Genomic DNA, 22074 nt, shown 5'->3' on the forward strand with positions numbered 1-22074 from the left:
TGCACTGTCTTGGCTTCCTCAAAGTCCTGAATCCATTTAAAACATTTGCCTTTCCTGGTCATTTTGACTTCGGGGAAGAGCCAGAAGTTGCAAGATGTCAGAACTGGTGAATAAGGTGCACGAGGACACACCGCAGTGTTTCTACGAGCCTGCCTTTCTGTTGGAGGGAACCTGGCCACATCTTTTTTTTTTTTTTTTCTTTTTTTGAGGCAGGGTCTCACTGTGTACTTCAGGTTGGCTTTAAACTTATGTCACCTAGGCTGGGCTTGAACTCACAGTGATCTTCCTGCCTCAGCCTTCTGAGTGCTGGGATTACTGGCATGCGCCACTATGCCCAGCCTATTCACTATATTTTTTAATCACAAACAAATTCACAAGAGGGCTTCCAGAACTCCTTCAAAAAGTGCTGAGAATGATGGGATAAGTGTATTCAGTGCAAGGGGGTTGCCTTTTGAACAAGATTAATGGCAATGTGTCTTTTATTGTGATACGTTTTTAAAATGTATTCACTGTATAGTTTGATCATATTTCATGTATGTAAAATTGTTTTGGGTAAATATTCTCAAAGTCCATCTCTAGATTTTTTTTTTTTAAAACTGGGAATCAAACTTAGGACCTCACACTACCAAGCACACTCACCATTGAGCTAAATCCCCATCCCCGTCCATCTCTAGCTATGACAGAGCTCCAGGCATAATTTGGCAGGGCTTCCACGAGGATGCAGCAGGTGGTTTCAAAACTGTCTGAATACCTTTGCTGGGCCTAAAACTCCCCAGACCTGGATCCCCAGGGGCACTGCTGAGAAATTCAGATTCCCATCACTGCCTGCAGGATTCAGCACAGCTCTGGGTGACTGAAGCTCAGGAATCTGGATACTTAGAGATACTTTTTGTTTGTTTGTTTGTTTTTTTTTCCCCAGTATCAGGAATCGAACTCACGACCTTGTGCTTGCCAGGCAGGCGCTGTGCCACTGAACTAAATCCCCAGCCCCAACTTAGAGATTCTTATGTTCTACAAGATCCAGAGACTCCCCTGGCCCTTTGAAGCAATGAATCTTTCAGGGAGTAAGGCCTTGTCCTCAAGGCCTAATGTGCCTGGAAACCAGAACCCGGAAAGTCCAGTGCACTGAAGAAATCACAGTATAGCACTAAATCACAGTCAACCTTGGATCGATGCATACTCTGTTTTTTAGCTGCCATTGTTTTGGGGTTGGTGTGTTTGTTTGTGCATGTGTGGTACCAAGGATTGAACCCAGAGCCTTCACTCTGGGATATATCCCCAGTCTCCCCCAACCTTTTTTTTTGTAGTACTGAAGACTGGATCAATGCCTTCACCTTAAGCTACATCTCTAGCTGTTTTTATTTATTTTATTTCCTGGTTTATTTGGGTCTCACTATGTAGCCTAGGCTGGCCTTGTACTCACGGCAATCCTTCTACCTCAGCCTCCCAAGTGCTGGGATTGCAGGTGTGCACCACCACACCCAGATTTTCTTTCTTTCTTTGTTTTGTCTTTTTGAGACAGGGTCTCACTATGCAGTTCAGGCTGGCCTTGAGCTCACTTTGTAGCCCAGGCTGGTCTTGAACTTGCAACAGTCCTCCTGACTCAGCCTCCTGAGTGCTGGGATTACCCGTGTGTGCCACCACGCCTGGCCACCCAGTTTTTCTTTAAATTTTTGAGACAGGGTCTCACTAAGTCACTAAATTCTCCAAGTTGGAATTTAGTGAGCTACTCCTCCTGAGTAGCTGGGATTATGAATGTGTGTCACTGTGCCTGGCTATACTTTGTTTCATTTATTAATCAAGATAGGGTCTCAAAAAAAAAAAAAAAGATGGGGTCTCACTATGTAGTTCAGGCTGTCCTTGAACTCACTCTGTAGCCCATGCTGGCCTCAACTCACAGTGATCCTCCTGCTCTCCTGAGGGCGTGGGATCATAGACATGAACCACCACCCTGGCTACCTGGATGATTTTCATGTACAGGAGCTGCTGGGAGATGACTCAGCGCGGCAGGATGGTGGGGCAGCACTTCACTTCCGGGGCAGAGCAGCTTGCCCGGATCCAGAGTGCCCACCCTGGGATCTGGCTGGCTGTTGCTGTGCTCGCTGTCCCATGTTCAGATGCTTGGAGCTCACCACACACAACCCCCAAACACAGGCTGCAGTTAGAAGAAACTCTAGGCCTCCCACAGACAAAACACTGCTCCCCATCTTCCCCAAGCCACCCTTCAGCCCTTCTGGTTCTCTGTAAAGTAGATCTCCAATTGAGGACTGCATGCGCAGAATCATTCAATAGCTCCCCATTGCTCTAACATCAGGCTGGTGCACCCTGCTTTGACACAACTCTTTCCCCACGCAAGGGAGAATAATGTAGGTCCACGCTGCAATTCGTAGAACTTGTGAATGTGTCACATAACAGAAAGGATCTTGCACACTGGTGATTAAAGTAAAGGCTTCGAGATGGCAAGGTTAGCCTGGATTATCTGGGCCCAACCAGAGCACTGACATTCAGCCAGGAGCTCCTTGAAAGCAGGGTCTGACTTATTTCCCTCTGCACTGTCAGCCTGGCGTGGCCAACAGGGCCTGCACAGCAGACCTGGGCATGCTTCTGTGAGCACTGGAGGGTCAAGTCACAGGCGCAGCTCCACATGGGTGATCGGGGGAAGATTCCCAGGGCTGAGTCCAGTGGAGGAAGCAGTGGGTTGAACAGTAAGTAAAATATGTTGCCATTTGTATGAAAATTGGAAACCATGATTTGTATAATTCTTAAAAGAAGTGAACATCTTGGGAAAGATATGAATACTACAGGAGTATATACTCCCCCAACTGTTTGGAGTCTACTGTTCATTAATACAATTTAAAAATTAAAAATTCTGATCCTTGGGCTGTGTTGTCAGGAAAGGTTCCAGGATGTCAAGGGCAGGTGTAGGAACTTGGGGTCAAGCGCAGAGTCTAACAGCTTGAGCCAAGCCAGGAACCGACCTGTCAGGAGGGGACACAGCCAAGATGTAAAGATTTGGGAGCATCAGCGCAACATGCACTTGGACGGAAAAAGGAACAGAAGTCTCTCCAAGGGCTTGTAAGGCCAGGTTTGGGAACCCACTGACTTAGTGGACCTTTGTGTTTTGTTTTTTTTTTCCAGATAAGGAGAGTGGCCTGCCAAGAGCCACATAGCTGATACCCAGGAAAATACAATAATGATAATATGACCTCCCAGTCCTGCCCACCCTCTGGGGCGGGGCACTTTTCTCTTAGGAGAGGGAAGGACAGGAAGACGGAGAAGAAAACACCATCTTTAATCAACTCACCTGCACAGAAGTCAGGGGAGCACTCCCGGGCTAGCCCGGCCCCAGGGAGAAGAGCACCTGGTCCCCTGGTACAAATCCGCTTATAAAAACAAAAGGCTCCAGGGCACCGGGGCTACACCCGATGAGCAGGAAGAGGCCTGGAGAATGGGGATGGGAGGAGTGCGGGCTGCAGGCAGCAGCTGGCCCGGAGACAGGGCTGTAAGCCAGCCTGGTGAGAGCGGACCCCCTGTTGAGCTGTACTCAGCTCTAGTTGGGTTGACCATTTGGGACCTTGCAGCCTGCGGTGGCCAGAGTTACTCTGGGGCTGGCTGCTTGGCACTGTCCTGCAGATGGAGTGGCGTGGTGGGGTGCCATTCTAGCCCAAGATCAGAAGGTGGGAGTAAGAAAGGCCACGGTCACCACAGGCAGGCTCAGGTGTGCAAACCGTCTCGTGTCTGAGTTTCCCTCCACCCTCCCTGTGCTCCTGTCATCCTTCATAACCCAGGGCCGCTCCCATGTACAGACCGGGATGCTGAGCCCTGATCCTCTCCTCTGTGGACTAATCAGCCAGTGCTAGGTTACAGGATCCCCAGGGGTACCTTGGAGGGAGGTGGGGAAGAAGTGCTCTCACCTCTTTTTGCCCTCAGGAAGGGTGGGCTGCTGGCCCTTCTGACATACCCCTATTACCCAGACCCCCACTCCACCCCATCAGAATTCCTTCTGGGCTTTTCGTTTGTTTTTTGAGACAGGGTCTCACTATGAAGCCCGGGCTGGCCTTTAACTTACACTGATAAGCCTCCCAAGTGCTGGGATTACAGGCGTGCTCCACCATACCTGGCCCTATTGGGGCCAGTTGATTGGAGTGGTCACAATGCCAGGGGTCTGCAGACACTGGTGTCCAGGTGGCACTGACCAGTCTTTCCCCTCCAGAGTCACAGTGGTGATGTGGATGGAGCCATCAGGAGGCGGCAGCATTGCTGGGGGCACAAGGGACAGGATTGTGGGTGCAGCAGGTCTCAGGGACATGGCAGGGCGTAGGGTGACTGTAGCCCCTTTTCCCTGGAGGAGGGGGCTTTGAAGGTCTGCCAAGGGTTGTCGGAGGCTAAGTCTCAGAAGGCTCCGCTAGGTGGTAGACTGAATTTGGGGCTTTGGGCTCTGTCCATATGGCTCCCAACACGAGAACAAATGAGTATATTGCTTTAAGAGAGGTGCTGGCATGTGATGGTGGCAGCAGAGGTGTGTGTGTGGCGGAGTGTCCGCGCTAGAAGGCGGCTTGCAAGTGGAACCCAGAGGCAGGCACTGGGCTTTGGAATCTGAAGCTACAGAAAGTACACTGTTCAAGGGCTGCCTCCTCAAGTTTAGCTGTGTGGCTTCAAGCAAATCACTTTATATCTCTGGGCCTTAGTTGCCACGGCTGAAAATGGGGATTATAATCACAGCCTAGCTCAGGGGATTGAGAGTCAAAGGAGAAGCCTAGAAGAGTCCATCTGCTAAAGGATTATTTTAATTACTTGGAGTGGGGAAACGGAGGCCCAGAGAGGGCAAGGGCTTTGCCACCTATCACACCGGGTGTCAGTGACAGAGCTGCGATCGGAACCCAGGACTCCTGCTCCTAGTTCACAGTAGGTTTCACTGAGGCTGGTGAATGAGTGAAGAGATGGGGTGAGTCTGTCTGCCCTGCTGTTTCTCTCTGGACAAGGGCAAGATGCTGGATGAAGGGTGAAAGGGGTGGACTGGAGGGGGGAGGAAGGCCCTGGCATATGCCAAGGCTGAGATAAAAAAATTACAAACCCCGCGATGCCCCTCCCCCGGCCCGCCCCGCCCCGGCCCGCCCCTGAAGTCAGGGTTGTGTAAGGCCAAGTCCAATCTGCTCCTTTGGCTGCCCAGCGGGTGAGACCGCGCAGGCTGCAGTCGGTCCACAAGACGCCAGGGGGCGCGCGCCCATCTTGGCCGGAGCTCCCCGAGGCCGCTGTCAGTCCAGCCGCCAAGGGCGGGACGCCGGAGTGGGCGCTGGACGGAAGCTACCCAGACCTGCAGGAAACAGAGGTGGGTGAGGGGGTAGGCCCACTGACAGACAGATCTGGCGCCCCTCCCCCTCTCCCCTCCCCGCTTCACTCAACTTCCGGCCCCTCCACGTGCACCCAGCCCTGCCCCTGGACCCACGTGTACAGTGGTTGCAGCTGTAAATGCGACGTCTTCTGCGGCGCCTGGTATCCGTAGGAGTCAAAGCCACCGATGAAATCAACTGCGGAAATGGGGGTGAATTAAGAGACTGGGTCCCGAAAGGGAAGAGTCGACAGCAGGACCCCGAACCCCCGGAAGCTCAGCAGGAGAGGTGGGGATGGAATGGGGCGCTCGGAGTGGGACCGTGCTCCTGGACCCGCAGGGATGGGCCTGTGAGGGCCGGGAGGCCGGAGCCGGGCCAGCAGGGGCTCCATTCCCCAGACTATAAAGCCTGTGCGGAGGCGTGGGGGCCCCTACAGGAAAGAGAGGCCCTGGGGGCGGGACAAGAACTCCGATGGAGTTGTGGCCAGACTGGAAAAAGGCGACGGTGGGATCGTAGGCTAGGCACCTGGACGTCTAGACCCTAGCCCACAATGGGCTGGTTCTGCAGACCCTGCCCACCGCTGTCATCTCTTCACGAAAGGGGCCCCAAGCTGACCCACAGCTTCCTCCAGCCAAGCCGCCCTAGCCCTGTCCAGGGTGCTGAAAAGCGCTGCGTGGCGCAGGGGCAGGCTCCCGCGACCCTGAGGGCGCCTCACTCACAGCTGTCCTCCTCCTCCAGGAACACTTTGCTCACGTAGCAGGCGAACACAAAGCCAAACAGCTGGGGAGGCAACGATAAGTCAGGGGAGAGAGCACAGCCTCTTCTTGGTCCCCGCCCACTCACCCCAATTTGGGAGGGATGTGTCCGGCCTTGTCTGAGGCAAACAAACCCTTTAACTTCAGGTTAAACGCTTACGCTTAAAAGTCAAACATACTTGGTCCTGTTCATTCTTGGAGTGTGACTTCCGACAAGTAATTGCTCCTTCGAGCTCGTTTTCCCAGAGACTTGGGCAATGCCTTACTGGCTTGTTAGGAGGAGTGTGTGTGTGTGTGTGTGTGTGTGTGTGTAAAGTGCCTAGAACAGGGCTGGCCTGGAAATGGGGTTCCTACCATCTTAGAGCACCTCCCCTATTCCTATAACTCTACTGGGTTCCTTCTGTGAATAAGGACACAAGTTTAGAAAAGGTAAATGACAGTCACACAGTGGGTGGACTCATGATCTGATACCTACCTCATCATATTCATTAAACCTGCCCACTCTTGGCACACAGCTAGGGCAAGGGTGAAGGAAGGTGGCACAAGGTTTGGAAGCTGGTCCAGGCAGAAGCACAGGCAGGCTAGGAGACCTAGGTGTGTCTCCTCTTAATTATGGATAAAGAAAGGGGGTTGGGATGGAGCCCACCCCTCTGAGTTTGTCGGGGGTGGGAGACTCACTGCCAGAAAGATCTGCAGAGCACTGCTGAGGGCTTCGATGTAGGGATAATCCAACAGGCAGCCGGTGACAGAGATGACATGGTGGTCCTCCAGGGCCAGGCGGGAGTTCAGAACGGGAGTCACGAGGCAGCCCGGTCCGTTCTCCATCCACCAGGAGCGGTGCAGCGATGTATTGAAGGTCATGATGAAATCCCGGTCCTGGGGGCAGAGGGGCCTGGGATACTGAGCAGGGGTCAGGGGAGTTACACAGCACACTTGAGTCTACTCAAGCAGCCTCCTCTGGGTTGATTTAGGAAAGGAATGAGGCTTCCACTTGCAAGTCCATGTTTGGCCAGCAGGTGGCAATTGATGCTCATGCAGGCCTCACACTTCATCGCTAAGTTGGAAAGGGGTTGGTGCTCACCCTATAGGAGATTCAGAATTTCAGGGCTAGAAGGGACATTAACAGAGACAAGGTCCAACTCCCAGCCGCTGGTGAAATGCTCAGTATAGGCTCCTCCACAACCCACTCGGTCTCTCCCCTGCTTTCCCTGTGTTGATGGGCACACCTCTCCTCTCTTTGGACGTTGATCTCTCCACTTGGTACATGGAGACAGGGCTGGGCTACAGCAGAAGTTCTTGCCCAGGTGTGCAGCCTGAGCTCATCAGCCTTCAGCCAGACTGAGGCTCACTCTGTGCCGGCCACTTTGATGTGAGCTCTCGCTACACCCCCTCAGCAACCACATGAATTTGGGGTGACTGCTGTCTCCCCTTACAAGAAGAGGAAGGAACGCTCAGAGAAGACAACCCACTGCCCAGGGCCATGCTGCTGGGAAATATTAGAACTAAGTTCTGAATGCTGTAAGGTTAAACCAGAAAGCCAAACCTCTTATTGACATATTTTGCTCCCTTTATCTAAAAATAGAAGTAGTGTCTTTCTGGACTGCTCTTCAAGTTAAACAAACTTTCTTCAAAAGTTCTCCATGTGATAGTGTCTGTTCAGTGTCCTCTGAACAAAAAATAACTAGTCCTTTCCCTTCTTAAAATAATCACTCAGCACTGACCCATATGTTTGGTTCTAAGCCGTACAAAGTGCATGGCAATTTCACTTCCTTTGCTCTACTGCTATTCGTGGGGCCTAAGAGTAGGCCAACACATGCTGTTGGTTTTTACTGCGCTTCTGTTCAACTGGGATCTCCGGCCCATCTTTACCCGGACTGCTCTTTAGCCCTACCTGTTCCATCATAGTTTCTGAGAGGTGCAGGGGAGGCAGAAACAGTCGGGGGAGGGGTCTGCACAGATTACTGGAGTGTGCAGAGGTGGGGAGGTCTCTAGACATGATGCCCCAGGCCTACACCACGCTAAGAGCCCTGGGGTAGAGAAGGGAAAGGTCAGGCTCTGCCTTAGGGTGCTGCCAGGCCTGAGGCTTACCTGGGACAGCTGTCCAACCTCCAGGTAGAAGCAGATGATAAATGCATTCCAGCCAACCCAGAGCACCAGCCAGGCTGCATACTGGGGAAAGCAGAGGTGGGTTCAGGGTGGGGCCTGGGGAGTGGGGAGGCGGCGAGTCAATGGAGTCACAGGTCAAGGGCAGAGGAGACCTTTGCAAGGGAGACCTTTGCAGGGGAAAGCATGCTAACACTCCAGGGCACACTGTCATTTCCAAGTCATCTTCACATCCGTCCAGTCTCTACCACAGCCCTGCAGGGCAGGCTGCAGCCTCCTAGAGAGCAATGAGCTAAGACTGAGAGGTCTCAGCTTTCCAAAATCACACAGCTAGGAAGCAGGAGGGCTGGCATGCCCACCCACGTCCTATCCACTCCGCTAAAAACTTCCTTTAGGCTAGAGGTCTCTAGAATGTACTAGAGGGTAAGCTCAGTGACACAGCACCTGCCTGGCAAGCACGAGGCCCTAAGTTCGATTCCTGGTACCAAAAAATAAATAAAAATAAATAAATCTAGAATGGACTAGAATCACTCAGGGAGCTTGATAAAAATGCAGATTCCACCTGGGGGCAGTGGTGCTCACCTGTGGTCCTAGCTACTTGGGAGGCTGAGGCAGGAGGATCGCTGGAGCCCAGGAGTTCAGAGTCCGGCTGGGCAACACAGCAAGGAAGAAAGAGAGAAAAATATATGCATTCCTAAGTCCTACTTTCCAGGTTTACTGATTCTGAGTTGCTACAGAGGTTGTTCAGGAGCTGTTTAAGCAACCCTGACTTGTGACTTGGATGACACTCTTTAGAACATATTCCAGATGGCAAACCACTACAGGGCAGGCCGGGGATATAGCTCAGTAGCATAACTGCTTGCCTGGCAAGCCTGAGGTCATGAGTTTGATTCCTGGTACCAAAAAAAACCCCAAAAAACAAAACAAAACAAAAAAACCACTAGAGGGCAAGGGCCTCATCTGCCTCATTTACCACACAACATGAGTGTCCAGCACAGAGCAAATATGCAGCGGTGGTGACTCAATTGACCTCAGGCCTCAGGAAGCGGTGTGTAAAGTATTCTTGTTAGGCCCTAGCTGGTAAGCAGAAGTGGCTGGTCAGAGGCCTGTGGCTGAGGACTGGCGTGTAATAGTGTGTGTTGTGGGGAGAATGAGGGTCCATCTTATTTCCCAGGAGGAAGACTTTTTTTTCCCAGTGTTGGAGGTGGAACCCCTGGCCTTGAGCCTGCTAGGCAAGTGCTCTACTACTGAATTACACCCTCAGCCCCAGGAAGCCTTAATTCTCGTAAGTGGCTGCAATCCTCTGTGAGAGGGGAGGGTCAGCAGTAGTTAAAGATGCTGAGAACTTTCGGCCAAAAACAAACAGGAAGTCATCCTGAAGCTGGTGCCTGAGAACACAGGGGCTATCCTCCCACACAGACCTGGGGCTGGTATGAGGGGGAAGGAAGGTGGGAGCAGGGCGGTGGATGGGGCCTGCAGAAAGGCTGGGGTGAGCAGAACAAGCTGCATCCCCAAGATGGAAAGGGAGCCATACACCCCCAATCCACTCCTTTTGTCACTATCTTCCCCCTTGTTCTGTAAACTGCTCCCGAGTGGCCCAGGTCAGTGTGAGCAGCCCCAGCAATCCTGGGACCTGGCCAGAGAGAGGCTGCAGCTGCATGGTTAGGGCAGCATGGGGACCTCCCAGCCCTGGAGTTTTTCCCCTCCCAGATGTGGCCACTTCACGGGAGAACGGCATCCCAGCCGTAGCCACAGCCTGAGAGGGAGGGCAGAGAAGGCCTGGGAGCTGGATGTTCCACACAAGGCCTGTGCCTGCACTTGAGTGGCTGCCACCTGGCGAACGGCACAGTCGACAGCAGCACCCAGGGCTCTCCTGAGAGCTGGCAGGAAGTGTTCTATGTCAGAGGATGCAGCGCTCCACAGGACCCTGCACCTGGCTCCTGGGAGGTGAAGTCCTTGAATGGCTCTGGGCGGGTCTTACTAGCGCGGCACTGCTGGCCATCGTTGTGGTAACTGTGAGGCACGTACTCGTTAGATCTAGAGAAAAGCCCCTAGAAGCCCTGCGCAGAGGTCCCTGAAGATCAGCAGGGACCACAGGTGAGTCTAGCTGGAAACAGAGCTTGGAAAAAGCAAGTGGGAGAGCATCCTGGGGACAAGATCAGACCTTTGGAGCTTGAGTGTAGGAGCCACTAACCTCAAAGCCACAGTACCTGCTCTGGACCAAGTCTTTGATGCATGTCACTAAGCAGGGACAAACGCCAAGCCTCCTGAAGTTTCTTAGCGCCCTGAGAAACTGGACAAGATGAGGCCCACCCCTCCTTGGTCTGTGCCCTCTGATTTGCTGAGGCAGCTCAGGGGCAGGGCAGGAGGCTTCACCGAAGACCTCAAGCTCTAATCCTGGCCCCGCCTTTACTAGCTGTGTGGCTTAAGGAAGCCTGGTAACCTTTCTGAGTCTCAGCTTCCTCATCTGGGAAGTGGAGATGGCAGGACAGAGCTCACAGGACTGCTGTAAAGATGAGATAAAGCGTGTGAACCTGAGCAGTGTGCCTGGCACAGGGAAGGTGCTTGCTAAGTGACCTATCTTGCTTATGTTTGGATTATTTTCCTGGGAAATCCTTGAAGAAAAATGGCCTCCTCCAAGCAAAGCAGCATTGGGATTTGGACATTCATCCCCTAGCTGGGCTGGAGCCAAGACACACCAGTCTGGGTGTCCAGGGTTGGGGGACAGTTCTGGCTAGCGGAGCAGGGAGGACAGGGTGGGCAAGGGTGAGAAGAGGGGCTCGGCTTGGGCAGGGGCTGGGTGAGCCGTACCAGGATGAGGTACCGAGAGCGATACTGCACGGTGCCAAAGATGCCCAGGATGACCGCCATGATATGCAGGAAGTTGGCCAGGATAGGAGCCCACTGGTAGCCCAGGAAGTCAAAGATCTGCCGCTGCAGCGCAGCCACCTGTGGAAGAGACAGGCCGAGGCCACTGTCATCCTGCGTGCGAGAGGACAGGGGCTCCTCCTTGACCTTGTGGAGCAGGTAACACCAGTTACCCTGCTGATGGGCACAAGTCTCAGAGTCATCCAGCTCCCCACACCAAAAGGATGCTGGGAGTTGAGGGTTTCTTCAAGGGCAAGTCTGTGGGGGTGGGGCAGGGGTCCCTAAGCCTGAGCATCATTTTGGCCCACTAGCCACAGGAGCTCTGCCCTTTCTACATGTGGGGAGGCTGGTGGGTCTAGGACGCAGACTGACTGTCCCAGAAGTTGAGAGAGGCTAAACCACAGGTTTGCAGGACCCGGGGACATTCTTGTGACTGAGTCACTCTTCTGAGGATTCTTAATTGGGGGTTGTCCTAGCCCAAGGGATCCCTGGGCCATAGAGACAGCCCCCTACACACATACATACTTTTTTCTCTGAGGGACTTAAAGCAGATTGCAAAATTGGCCCCACATTCTTCCTCTTCCTATTCCCATTGTCTTTGGCACTTTGGTAAGGTGCTGGGTCATGTGACCTGTTTTGTCCAATGGAATTTTAGCAAATGTTGCAAGGGGAGGCTGGGAAGGAGCTTGCTCACTTGGTTCACATGTGACAGAGAGCACCTGGTGAAGGAGCCCAGGCTGAACCGCTAGAGGGAAAGAAACACATGGGGGAGAACAGAGGCACCCCTCCAACAGTTGGCCAACTGCCAAACGTGTAAGACCATCCTCCAGCCCATTCAGGCACTAGGCCACCTGCCAGCTGACCAAACACAGCCCATCCCGGAACAAATGCCCCACCGATCCACAGAGTCTTAAGCTACATAAAATAAAATGGCTGTCTTAAACCACAATGCCTTGGAGTGATTTGTTATGCAGCAAAAGCTAACTGATACATACAGGACACAATCAACACTCCCTTCCCAGCAGCCCCTGGTTCAGTTTTGTAGCCAATAAACTCAGAAACAAGGATAGCTACTGTGTTTGGCTATCCAAGATTCCTTCAGGTAGCAGAATTCATCTCTTTTTCAGAACCACCTTCCACCACTATCTATGGGGCTTGTGTGGGGTTGGCCTCATTTCTAGGTTCTGGGGTGGGCAGGTAACCCAGGACCAGCCAAGACCAGTAATGGATTTAGGCACAGCCACTCATCCTGCCCCTGCCCCCACCCGAGTGTCATTCTGGACATCTGTGGGAACAACTGGGATACAGCTGCTCTCTGTCTGCCAGGATACCTGAACGGAAGTGGTGTCAGCTTGGAGCTGTTTGTGGCCACCTCTGTCATCCTCTGAAGGGCTGTCGGAGGAAGAGGGAATAAGCCAGGGGAGTGTGCCGGTGACATGGCTGTGGGTCTCAGGATCTAGTGTGTCTAATGCAGTCTCCCTCCTTATACATTTGATTTCTGTCCTTTGCAACCAACAATCCTGACTCAAATAGAGGGAAGAGAAGAAGGTCTGGGGGTTGGGGTGGGGACTCTGAACAAGCAAGGCGATCCCAGAGTGTTTTCTTGGCAGGCAGGGAGGCAGGAGGTGGAGCTGATGCCACCACACAGATGGTGAAGCTTGGGCAGCGACCAGCGAAGCTGCAGGTTTGGACAAGAGAATGGAGGAGGCCTGGCGGTGCCAGACCCAGCCCTGGCACCCGCCCACCTCCTGTCAGCCTGCCTCTTGTTGGTGGCTCCTCTCCCAGGACTGCAGATGGTAACGAGCTCTCCAGGTTCATCTCTCACTGGATATTCCTTGGCAGAAAGACAGAGCTGGGATCGTTCTCTCGCTTTGGAGAAAAGAGAACATGACGCTCAGAGAGGGGAGTGACTTGCCCAAGGTCACACAGCAGGTAACAGATTAGGCCTTTCTCTGCCACCTGTTTCACCTGGGCACCAATGAACTACCTTTCCCAATGGCACTGATTTGGAAGTGAAGAGGTACAGGTCCTGGTAGAGTCTGCCCCTGACTGCTGAGTTTTTTTTGTTTTGTTTTGTTTTTTGTCTTTTTGAGGTAGGGTCTCCCTATGCAGTTTAGGCTGGCCTTGAGCTCACTTTGTAGCTCAAGATGGTCTCAAACTCGAGATGATCCTCCTGCCTCAGCCTCCCCAGTGCTGGGATTACAGGCGTGCACCATCACGCCCGGCTACCCTGACTGCTGAGTGACTTTGGGCAGGTCACCCTCCCTGCCGGGTCTTGAGCTCTTCTCACATACACAGAAGTCACCTGACTAGATAACCCAATTTTGCCTGGTTTGCCAAGCTTGGGAGAAACTCTGCAGGCCTATGCAGGGCCAGTGCCATGGTCTCCCACTCCTGCTCCTCATCCCACACTCTGCTACCACTTCCATCCTTCCCCTTACACTCTGACTCAGGCCAGCAGTGGCAGTGCTGGTGGCTTGGGGTCCAGCTTGACATTCTCAACTGCACTGGTACGTGGTCCTAGGGACGAGTCCCCATCAGAGGATGAAGGAGGAGACTATGACAGTGACACTGAAAGTATAGCTGCAGAATGTCTTGCCCAAGTATGTTCACCTGGGAGATAATATCAGCCCACCCCATTGGGCCTCCTTCAAAACTCCTATTAATTAAAAAGGAAAAAAAAAGCAGCACAGCTTTGGAATTACTCAAACTCAGGTTCACATTACAGCCCTGCTGTGTGACTTAGCGCAAGTCACTCTCTTTCTCTGCAGCTATTTCTTCAACTAAATATAAGATACTCCCTCTGCTGAGAAGTTGTAGTGGGGATATGAAGACATCACATAAACTAACAGATAATTAGATGTGATAAATGGTGGCTAACTGCCGGGCGTGGTGGCATTCGCCTGTAATCCCAGCACTCAGGAGGCTGAGCCAGGAAGATTGTTGCGAGTTCAAGACCAGCCTGGGCTACAAAGTGAGCTCAAAGGCCAGCCTGAACTGCACAGCAAGACCCTGTTTCAAAAAGACAAACCAGTGTAGTTAGTACCATAATCCAGGCCTTATTGAGGCAGATTTAAAGATGCTTTTTTTTTTTTTTTCCTGGTGGTACTCGGGATTGAACTCAGAGCCTTTGCCCTGAGCCATACCACCAACCCCCTTTTAAAACTTTGAAACAGTGTCTCACTGTCACTAAATTGCCCAGGCTGGGTTCTAACTTGTGATCCTCCTGCCTTAACCTCTCAGAGTGCTGGAATTACAGGCATACACATCAATCCCTTAACTTAAAGATATCTTTTTAAAAAGTAAGACTCAATGTCTTTTAAATGATATCAATTCTAGGGCCGGGGATATAGCTCAGTGGCACAAATGCCTGCCTAGAAAGCGCAAGGTCCTGAGTTGGATTTCTGGTACCAAAAGTAAATAAATACATAAATAATATCAATTCTAAAGCTATTATTATTGTCAGTGCTGGGGATTGAACCCAGCGAGGCTCACACTTCACCACTGAGCCATACCCCCAGCCCTTAAAGTTATGATTTTTTTTTTTCCAGAAAACCAAGTCAAACTTTCCAGAACTCCTGATTGTACCGCAGCAATATGCAGCTAATTACCAAATGCTGATGAGAAGGAAGCGGGAGGACTGGCTTCCCCATCTGGTCGCACTACCTTAGAAACACTCTTCTGAGGCCGCAACGAGTATAAATCATGAGCAGCCCTGTGTGTCTTGTTCCTCTGATGAGCAGAACTGTGTAAGTGACGGTGACCTAGTCTTTTACAAAGATTTTGAATTCATGTGCAGCGAGGGATAAAATGGCTTTGGGGATATTTTTACCTGGCCAAGCTGCAAGCCAGATCCAGCAGGCTTCTTGAATCTCTCCGAAGTGAGCCAATAGGGAAGTTCCAGGAGGCAACTCCTGGGCCTCTTCTCAGCTTCTCAGACAGAGAGGGTGGCTGGCCACTGCCCGCCCGGCTCAGGCTCAGGCTCAGGCTCAGGGCTTCTGGCTGTGAGTGCGGTCTACCCAGGGCTTTTGCACTGAGCTACATCCCCAGCCTTTAAAAAATTTTTGAGTCAGGGGCTGCTAAGTCACTAAATTGCCCAGCTGGGCTTAAGTGTGTGATCTTTCCCCGGGAGCCCCTGGCGTCTGGGGTCACCGGCATGTGCTACCACATCTTGCTCCCTCTTGAAGATGAACTTGGCTCCTTTGCCCTCGTGGTCAGCCTCCACATCTGGGGACACGCCATTCAGCACCTCCAGTCTCTCAAACGCCTTTCCAAGACCTTTCCCATTCCTCTCATCCCCAGCGACCCTTGGACAGCGCCCCCGAAGTCACCTATCTGAAAACCCCTCCCGGACTCCCCAGGGGGACTTCCCCACACCCTTCAGGATGAAAGGTCCAGTCTTGTACTGCTGGGACCCTGGGACTCCTCAACATCAGCCTCGCCACGGGCCAGAACCCCTCCTCCTCCTCCTCTGCCGCCCCTGTGAGGAGCCCAGTGCCGGACAGATGTGGCGCTCAGTTCTCCCAGTGTCTGCTCCGAAGCCCCTCATTCTACGAAGTCACCCAGGGCCCATAGCAGACCCACACTCCTGGCTTCAAGGTGGCTCCTGGTTATCATCCACAACCCCACTAGGCTCCTCCCATCGTACTTTAGGATCTCCCCCTTGTCCTCGGCCCTCCTGGGGTCCCCGTGGCCTCCCTCTCACTGGTGGTCTGGCCTCCTGCTCCCTGTCTGTCGCATCCTCCCGGCTGAGGCCAGTCCCTGCACTGCCTGTCTCCTCGGGAGCCCCCGCCCCCCGGGCCCTTCACTCTGGTAGTCGCGGCTCCCTGTCCCCAGCACTGGCTCCCAAACACAGCCAAGCCTCTGCACTAACCACCTCCCAGCCCTGTCTACCTCAACTCACGGCTCTAAAACTGTTTCAAAGGTCTCCGCGCACCCCCTGCCACCCTATGCCCACTCTCGAGCAGCTTTCTTTTCAGCCACTGGAACAGTTTTCTGGGGTCACTACGACCTCCACGTCACCGGAGCCGGCAGAGGCATTTCAGCGCTCAGCTTCCTCATTGTTCTTGCCCACGATGCCCTCTCCCGCCAGAGACACTCTTCCCTGGCTTGTGCCCCGGAGGCAGCATGACCTCGGGGTTAGGAGCAAAACCTGGGCTAGAAGCCTGGTGCCACCGTCATGTATTAGGCAACTTTAGACAAGTCACTAACCTCCCTGTGCCTCAGTTTCTTTGACAACAAAGTGGGTATGATTTAGTCATAGGGTCCTGAGGAGCCGGCAGAATTTAACACTTTATTCTGCCCCAGGACTCCCTGCCCTTCCCACCCCCTGGCTTTACTTTTTCCACAGTACTAATCATTAGCCAAGGTGCCACCTGCTCCTACGTGCTGTCTGTCCCTACAAAAGGCAGCAAGCTTCCCGGGGGCAGGGCTGCTGCTTGTGGTGTCCACTGTGGTACTGTCAGTGTCCAGGGCAGTGCTGGCCATAGTGCAGGAGGTAAAAGTTAAGCTCATTCCCTCCCCTCCCCAGCTACTTCTGATTCTGGCCCTGCGTATCAGAGGGCCTTGGGGCCACAACCCGGGCTCTGCTTGGAGTACCTACGTCCTGGGAAATGCGCGCCCCACCCCTCGGGACTGCCGGCCTGCTGGATCATCAGCCTTCAGTCCCTGTTCTCACCAACCACTTACCAGGTGGCTCACAGGGAATTCAACCCACCCAAACCTGGTCCGCTTCCAGGGCTCCGGGCCCCCACTGTCCAGCTGCAGGAGCTGAACCTCAACTTCGGGCGCTGCTCCCTGCTCCTCCAAATTTCCCACATCCCACCACTTTTCCCTCCCTTCTTTTCTCTCACTCGGCCATACTGCCCCTCCCCCCCTTCCTTCAAACCGGAGGGGCCCCCTCTCCTCTCCAGAGTGAAGCCCCGGGCTGGCCCTGGTGCCCCTCCCCCGCCCTTGGCTCCCCACCTCCACCCCTGATTATTTATTTATCGGGTTGCTGCCAGCTGAGGGGGATGCTGTTGCCATGGGAACCTTCAGCCCCGAGTCAGGGCTGTCTCTGTTCTCAGTGGGATGCTCTTGTCTGTCTAGACGCCAACCCCAGGAGCCCAACCCCAGGTGGGGGGCGGAGGGGCAAAGGATGAATAATGCAGAAGGGCCCACCCCAGCCTCAGGAAGCTGGCTGGGGGAGAGGGCAGGCCGGCGGCTGAGCTGTGGAACCCACCAGAAGCCTCTTGCACCCAAGCCCTTGCCCGCCAATTCTGCAAGTCAACTACTTTCCCCGCCAAAATTCTGGCCATGCCGCCCCAGGCCTTCTGCGCAGAAGTTTGGCGATCTGTGGTCTGACAAGGGAGGCGCCTTCTAGGATTCTGGAGTACAGTTTGCTCCGGTGCGGTTCTGTCTCTTTTCCCCACGTTTTGGTTTGGGGTCCAGAAGGGCTGGGCTGCAACCCAGCTTAGTCACTGACCCTGGACAGTGTGTGGCCCTGGGCAGGCTGCCCCCCTTCTCTAGGCCTCAGTTTCCTCACTGGCAGTGCCCCGGGGGCGAAGGCAGTTCACACAAAGCTCTCAGCAAGCCTGGTGCCTGGCACACAGCCCGTGAGTGATCAGCACACGGCACCAGCCTTTGCAGTACCCTCAAACTCAAGCCCCCCTTCTCCCAGTGGATTTCTGAAGCAGCTGACAAAATTAAACTCGACTTGGGCCCTCATGCATGAAATGAGGGAGTGGGCTCGGAGCAGCCCTGGAGACGAGGGCCCAGCTCCTGCTTGGGGAGGGGGCAGGGGGACAGCAAGGCAGGGAGCGCTCCGCCTGCGGTCAGAGCCTCTGGAGCACGAGCCGAGCCGTCCACCCAGGGGCTCAAAGGAGCAGGGTCGCGGAGACCAAGTGGTCTTTGGCAGGGGCACGGAAGACGGTCGCGCAGGGGCTGAATCGCCTGAAAAAGTATTTCTTGGGCAAGGACTGTGTGCCTGGCCCTGGGCTAGGTACAGAGAAAGCGGTAGTGAAGGAGGGGGCGTGGCCCTGCCTCCCAGCATGCAAGCCCAGAGGTGGCCACCAGGAGGAGCAAGGGGGCTGAGGGAGGGCCCTGCGGGGCCAGGGACCTTTGCGGACCGACGTGCCACACCCCCGCGCTTTCTCCGCGGTTCCCACAGCCCTTTTGCCTCTGCCGCCCAGAACCAGCCCCACCCCCTGGAGAAAGGCCAAGCTATCACCGCTAAGTGAAGAAAGCCAAGCAGCAGAACAATGCGATTCCATTGTGCAAAAAAACAAAAGCCAAAAAGACACCAAATGTGTGTGACCGTGAATGCAGCACCAAGAGCCGGCGAGAGACACAATGGTGACAAGAGTTTATCTCCAGGGAGCAGGGATTTGCACACAGGGAGGCTTTGACTTTAAGCTTACATGCTTCTGTATTTCTGAAATGTTTTACAACAAAGTTGTAATTTTTTAAGGAAGTTAACCAAAAACGGCTTCAGATTTTGATTCAGCTCTGAGATGTGAAAGAACACTAGAAGCCAGGCATGGTGGCGCACACCTGTAATCCCAGAACTTGGGAGGCTGAGGCAGGACGACTGCCACCCTGGGCTCCATAGTGAGCTCAAGGCCAGCCTGACTTACACAGTGAGACCCTGTCTCAAAAAACAAGAAGGAAGAAGGAGGAAGAGGAGAAGGGAAAGAGGAAGAAGAGCACTAGAGCCTCCTGGCCCCGAAAAGCAAACTGTGCCGGGCGACCTTGGCCAAGCCTCTGCTGCTCCAGATCTCCGACCAGGCTTGTGCTGCTGAGGCCTTCCTGGCTGCAGAGAGACTGGCTGTGGGCCCGGGTGACCTTTGTTGAGGGTCTAATGTCTTTTTTCCCCCAAGTGCTGCCTTGACAGCCCCTGGTGCCGCCTGCCTCCTTCAGCCTGAGGATGCCATCCAGGTTCATCCCTTCCCCTCCCCAAGGCGTCACCAGCTGAGGGCCCCCTGTCCCGCAGTCGCTGTGGATGCGGCAGAGCTGGGATGTGGGGCTGCCTCTGCGCCCCTGCTTCTCCCACCCCCATCAGGGGAGGAGGAGGCACGGGGCTGAGACGGCTGAGTCTGCTCTGGACCAGTGGGTGAGCCCCCCCGCCCAGAGCAGTCATGGAGCCCCGACACATCTGAGGAGCCACAGCCTCTCCTGAGTGTTAACTCCTGGTAGTCTGCTCGTTCTTCAGATGTTTCTCCGGTGCCCTTCGTGTGCCATGTCTTGAGAACTCAGTGGTGAGGACAGCAGGCCCAGCTCCTGTGCCCTGGGACAGCACTGTCCTTCCCTTCCCTCCTGCTCCTGCGCCAGACAGCGAGAGAAGAGGCAGGGATAGAGAGGTGTTCTTTCCCACAAAAAGTACACAACCCAGGAGACTGACAGTCCCTCTCAGTGGTGCTTAGAATATTGTGTGTGTGTGTGTGTGTGTGTGTGTGTGTGTGTGTGTACCGGGAATCGTACTCAGCATCTTGCACTTGCCAGGCAGGTGCTATGCTGCTGAACCATATCCCCTGCCCCCAGTGCTTAGAATATTTCATCGAGCACTTATTGATTATCTTGGTCCCTGGGATTGAACCCAGGCCCATATATGTGCTAAGCAAGTGCTCTGCCGCTGAGCTATCCCCACACTCCATATACCCATGTCGTATCTCCTAATCCCATCCCCGTGTGCAGATGGGGACACTGAGGCCCAGTGGAGGGGCTTGTGCAAGGGGTCACAGGAGAGCTGAGCCTCCAGCTGTTCTGTGTGGAGCTAAGTCGTTGCTCGTCCCACTACATCCTGAGACGTGGTGACCGGGCCAGGCTGCACGCCCTCGTGTTTGAGAATCTGAGCCATGGCCTTGCTGGAGGGGCCTTGGGCTCTGGAGGGGTAATCCCCTTCCTCCTCTGGGCAGCTCCTCCTACCCGGCCCCAGATCAGACCACCATCTGTCGGTCCTCACACCCTCCTGCTGTGGCCCTGTCCTCCACCTCAGCTGAGCCTGGGGAAGCCAGGGAGCAGCTGGTCACTACCTTCCACATAATTAGCCCTCAGAGACCAGCCTGGAGCTGGGAGGGAGGCCCAGGACCATCTCAGCAGGCCGATCTGGCCAGCCCAGGTCCTGTTGGGAAGCAGGGGCTTGGCCGCTGTGTCCATGGCAACCCACCCCCCCATCTCAGTGACCACTGACCCGTCTCCACCCCTTCCCCAGTTGGGGAGCTCCGCAGGCTTCTTCTGGGCAGATTTGTCTCGCTACACCTCTGAGCTGGCAGCTGCATTGCTAGAACTGTGTGCCTGGAAGTGACCCAATTAACATACATCTACATTAATTTGCATAAATCCTGGGCTGTGGGGCCCAGGGTGCTGCTACCGGGGAGAAACCTCACAGAAATCCAAAATCCTTCCATCCCATTGGGCCTATCTCCATATCCACCATCTGGTCCAAACCTACACTGTCCCAGGGAAGGGCTTCAGGCCAGTGACTGGGACTCAGTTTCCCCCTCAGGAGATGACACAGATGCACACCTTAAAATGGTGCTTACAGGGCTGAGGAGGCTTCTAGATTGGCTTCCAAGGCCAGGCCTCCCACAAGCCCCTCGTTTCCCCCAAAGCCAGGAGCCTGCTCTCTGGATCTGCGGTGATTATGCCTCTGCCCTCCCTAATTTCTGGGTTCTAGCAGGAAGTGGATTAGAAGCTGGAAATGCCAGCTCTGCACATTTGCCCTTCTGTCAACAACGTCTCCTCTGGCCTCTGCCCTTCACCTGGTGCATCCCGGAATCAGAGGGCATCTGACTGGGCTCTGACCTATCCCCACCCCCTCTGACAACCACAGACGACCCATAGTGGTGGGAGAAGGCACTCGAGTTGCACGGTTCTGGTTTAGGTCTGGGCTCTGGTAGTCACCACTTCGTGAGCTTTTTATTTTTCTTAGACATAAGCCTCGGTTTCCCCCTTTGTAAAATGGGGATAACAATGGCCTTTACGTCTCCTGGAGTTGCAACAATTAAATGAGATAATTCCAGTGCCTGGCGTAGGAAGCACTCCGCACACGTTAACTATTATTATTCACAATATGAGCCCGATATGATGACGCATGCCTGGAACCCCAGCGCCCAGGAGGCTGAGGCAGGAGGATCACTGCAAGTCTGACTGCTCCTGTTTGCCTAAGACCATGGGGTTTCCTGGGGTACAGCACTTTCAGGGATAAAGCCCAGAAGTCCTGGGCCAGCTGGCCGCTTTGGAGGTGGGATAGTGAAGATGACAGGGCAGCTCTGGAAGGTTGCAGGGGGTGGACGAGATAAAGATGGACTTCAGGCCCAGGGTCCAGGCAGTGGTCCCTAGGAGGCAGGGAAGGCCTGATGGGAGCGGGGTGCTTGGGAGGAGGCAGGGCTGGAGCTGGGGAGGAGGTGGGGTGCTGAGCCCTTTCTTGACAAGGTGAGGATGGACCAAGACTCCTCCACGCCTGGGTCCACACCCAGCCCCTCACGCCGCCTCTGCCCGTGTCCCCATGCCCAGACTGCTAGGACCAAGGCAGGTTCTGGAGTGGGCAGTGCAGCCATGGGAGGAGGGGAAGGTAACCCAGCCAGGGAAAGCTGAGCACAAACAAGACCACCCGGGAGATGCCGCTGCAGACAGCTGAACATTTGGACGGAGAAGATGGTGATTAATCAGATTCCCCGACTAGGCAAAACGAGCAGCGCCATATAATTAAGCCAAAACTTGCAGCAGAAAGCACCTCAATGGAACAGGCACTTAGGTGGAGAATTAATCATGGCAGTGCTCAGAATTCCACGAGCGGCTGGAGGGATGGAAGGTTGGGGGACAGCAAAGAAAACCACCTGGAGTTAACGCCTGCCCCAAGCAGGGCTGAGGCTGGGAATCCAGGAGTCACCAGCTCAGACTCTGAGTCAGGCAGACCTGGAATTATGCTCCAGCTCACTGGCTGTGGGATCTGGAAAGTCACCTGGAGCCTCAGTTTCTTCAGCTGTAAAATGGGAGTAATGGTTACTGCCTGGCTTTATGTGAGGATTCAGTGAAATAAT

At 54.1% G+C, this 22074-nt stretch overlaps 1 protein-coding gene across 5 annotated transcripts in view; it reads right to left on the bottom strand.

The window, feature by feature from the left end:
* Positions 1 to 4769: 4769 nt before the first annotated feature.
* The window catches only part of Nkain1 (Na+/K+ transporting ATPase interacting 1), a 41243-nt gene continuing 23938 nt past the window's right edge, over positions 4770 to 22074 (bottom strand). For 2 of the 5 annotated variants that reach the window (XM_013519443.1, XM_013519444.1), the window contains exons 2-7: positions 11000 to 11137; positions 8174 to 8254; positions 6764 to 6961; positions 6050 to 6110; positions 5447 to 5528; positions 4770 to 5314 (exon numbers count right to left, since the gene is read on the bottom strand). In XM_013519443.1, coding sequence (XP_013374897.1) covers positions 5305 to 5314; positions 5447 to 5528; positions 6050 to 6110; positions 6764 to 6961; positions 8174 to 8254; positions 11000 to 11059 — 492 coding nt within the window. In that variant the 5' untranslated portion in view covers positions 11060 to 11137 and the 3' untranslated portion in view covers positions 4770 to 5304. Of the gene's footprint in view, positions 5315 to 5446; positions 5529 to 6049; positions 6111 to 6763; positions 6978 to 8173; positions 8255 to 10999; positions 11138 to 12387; positions 12409 to 22074 lie in introns of those variants that run through there. The other 3 variants (XM_013519447.1, XM_013519445.1, XM_013519446.1) reach the window with 3 other exon arrangements.

This window comes from Chinchilla lanigera, unplaced genomic scaffold (assembly GCF_000276665.1).
Source record: "Chinchilla lanigera isolate Chin_1 unplaced genomic scaffold, ChiLan1.0 scaffold00051, whole genome shotgun sequence".
Classification (NCBI taxonomy): domain Eukaryota; kingdom Metazoa; phylum Chordata; class Mammalia; order Rodentia; family Chinchillidae; genus Chinchilla; species Chinchilla lanigera.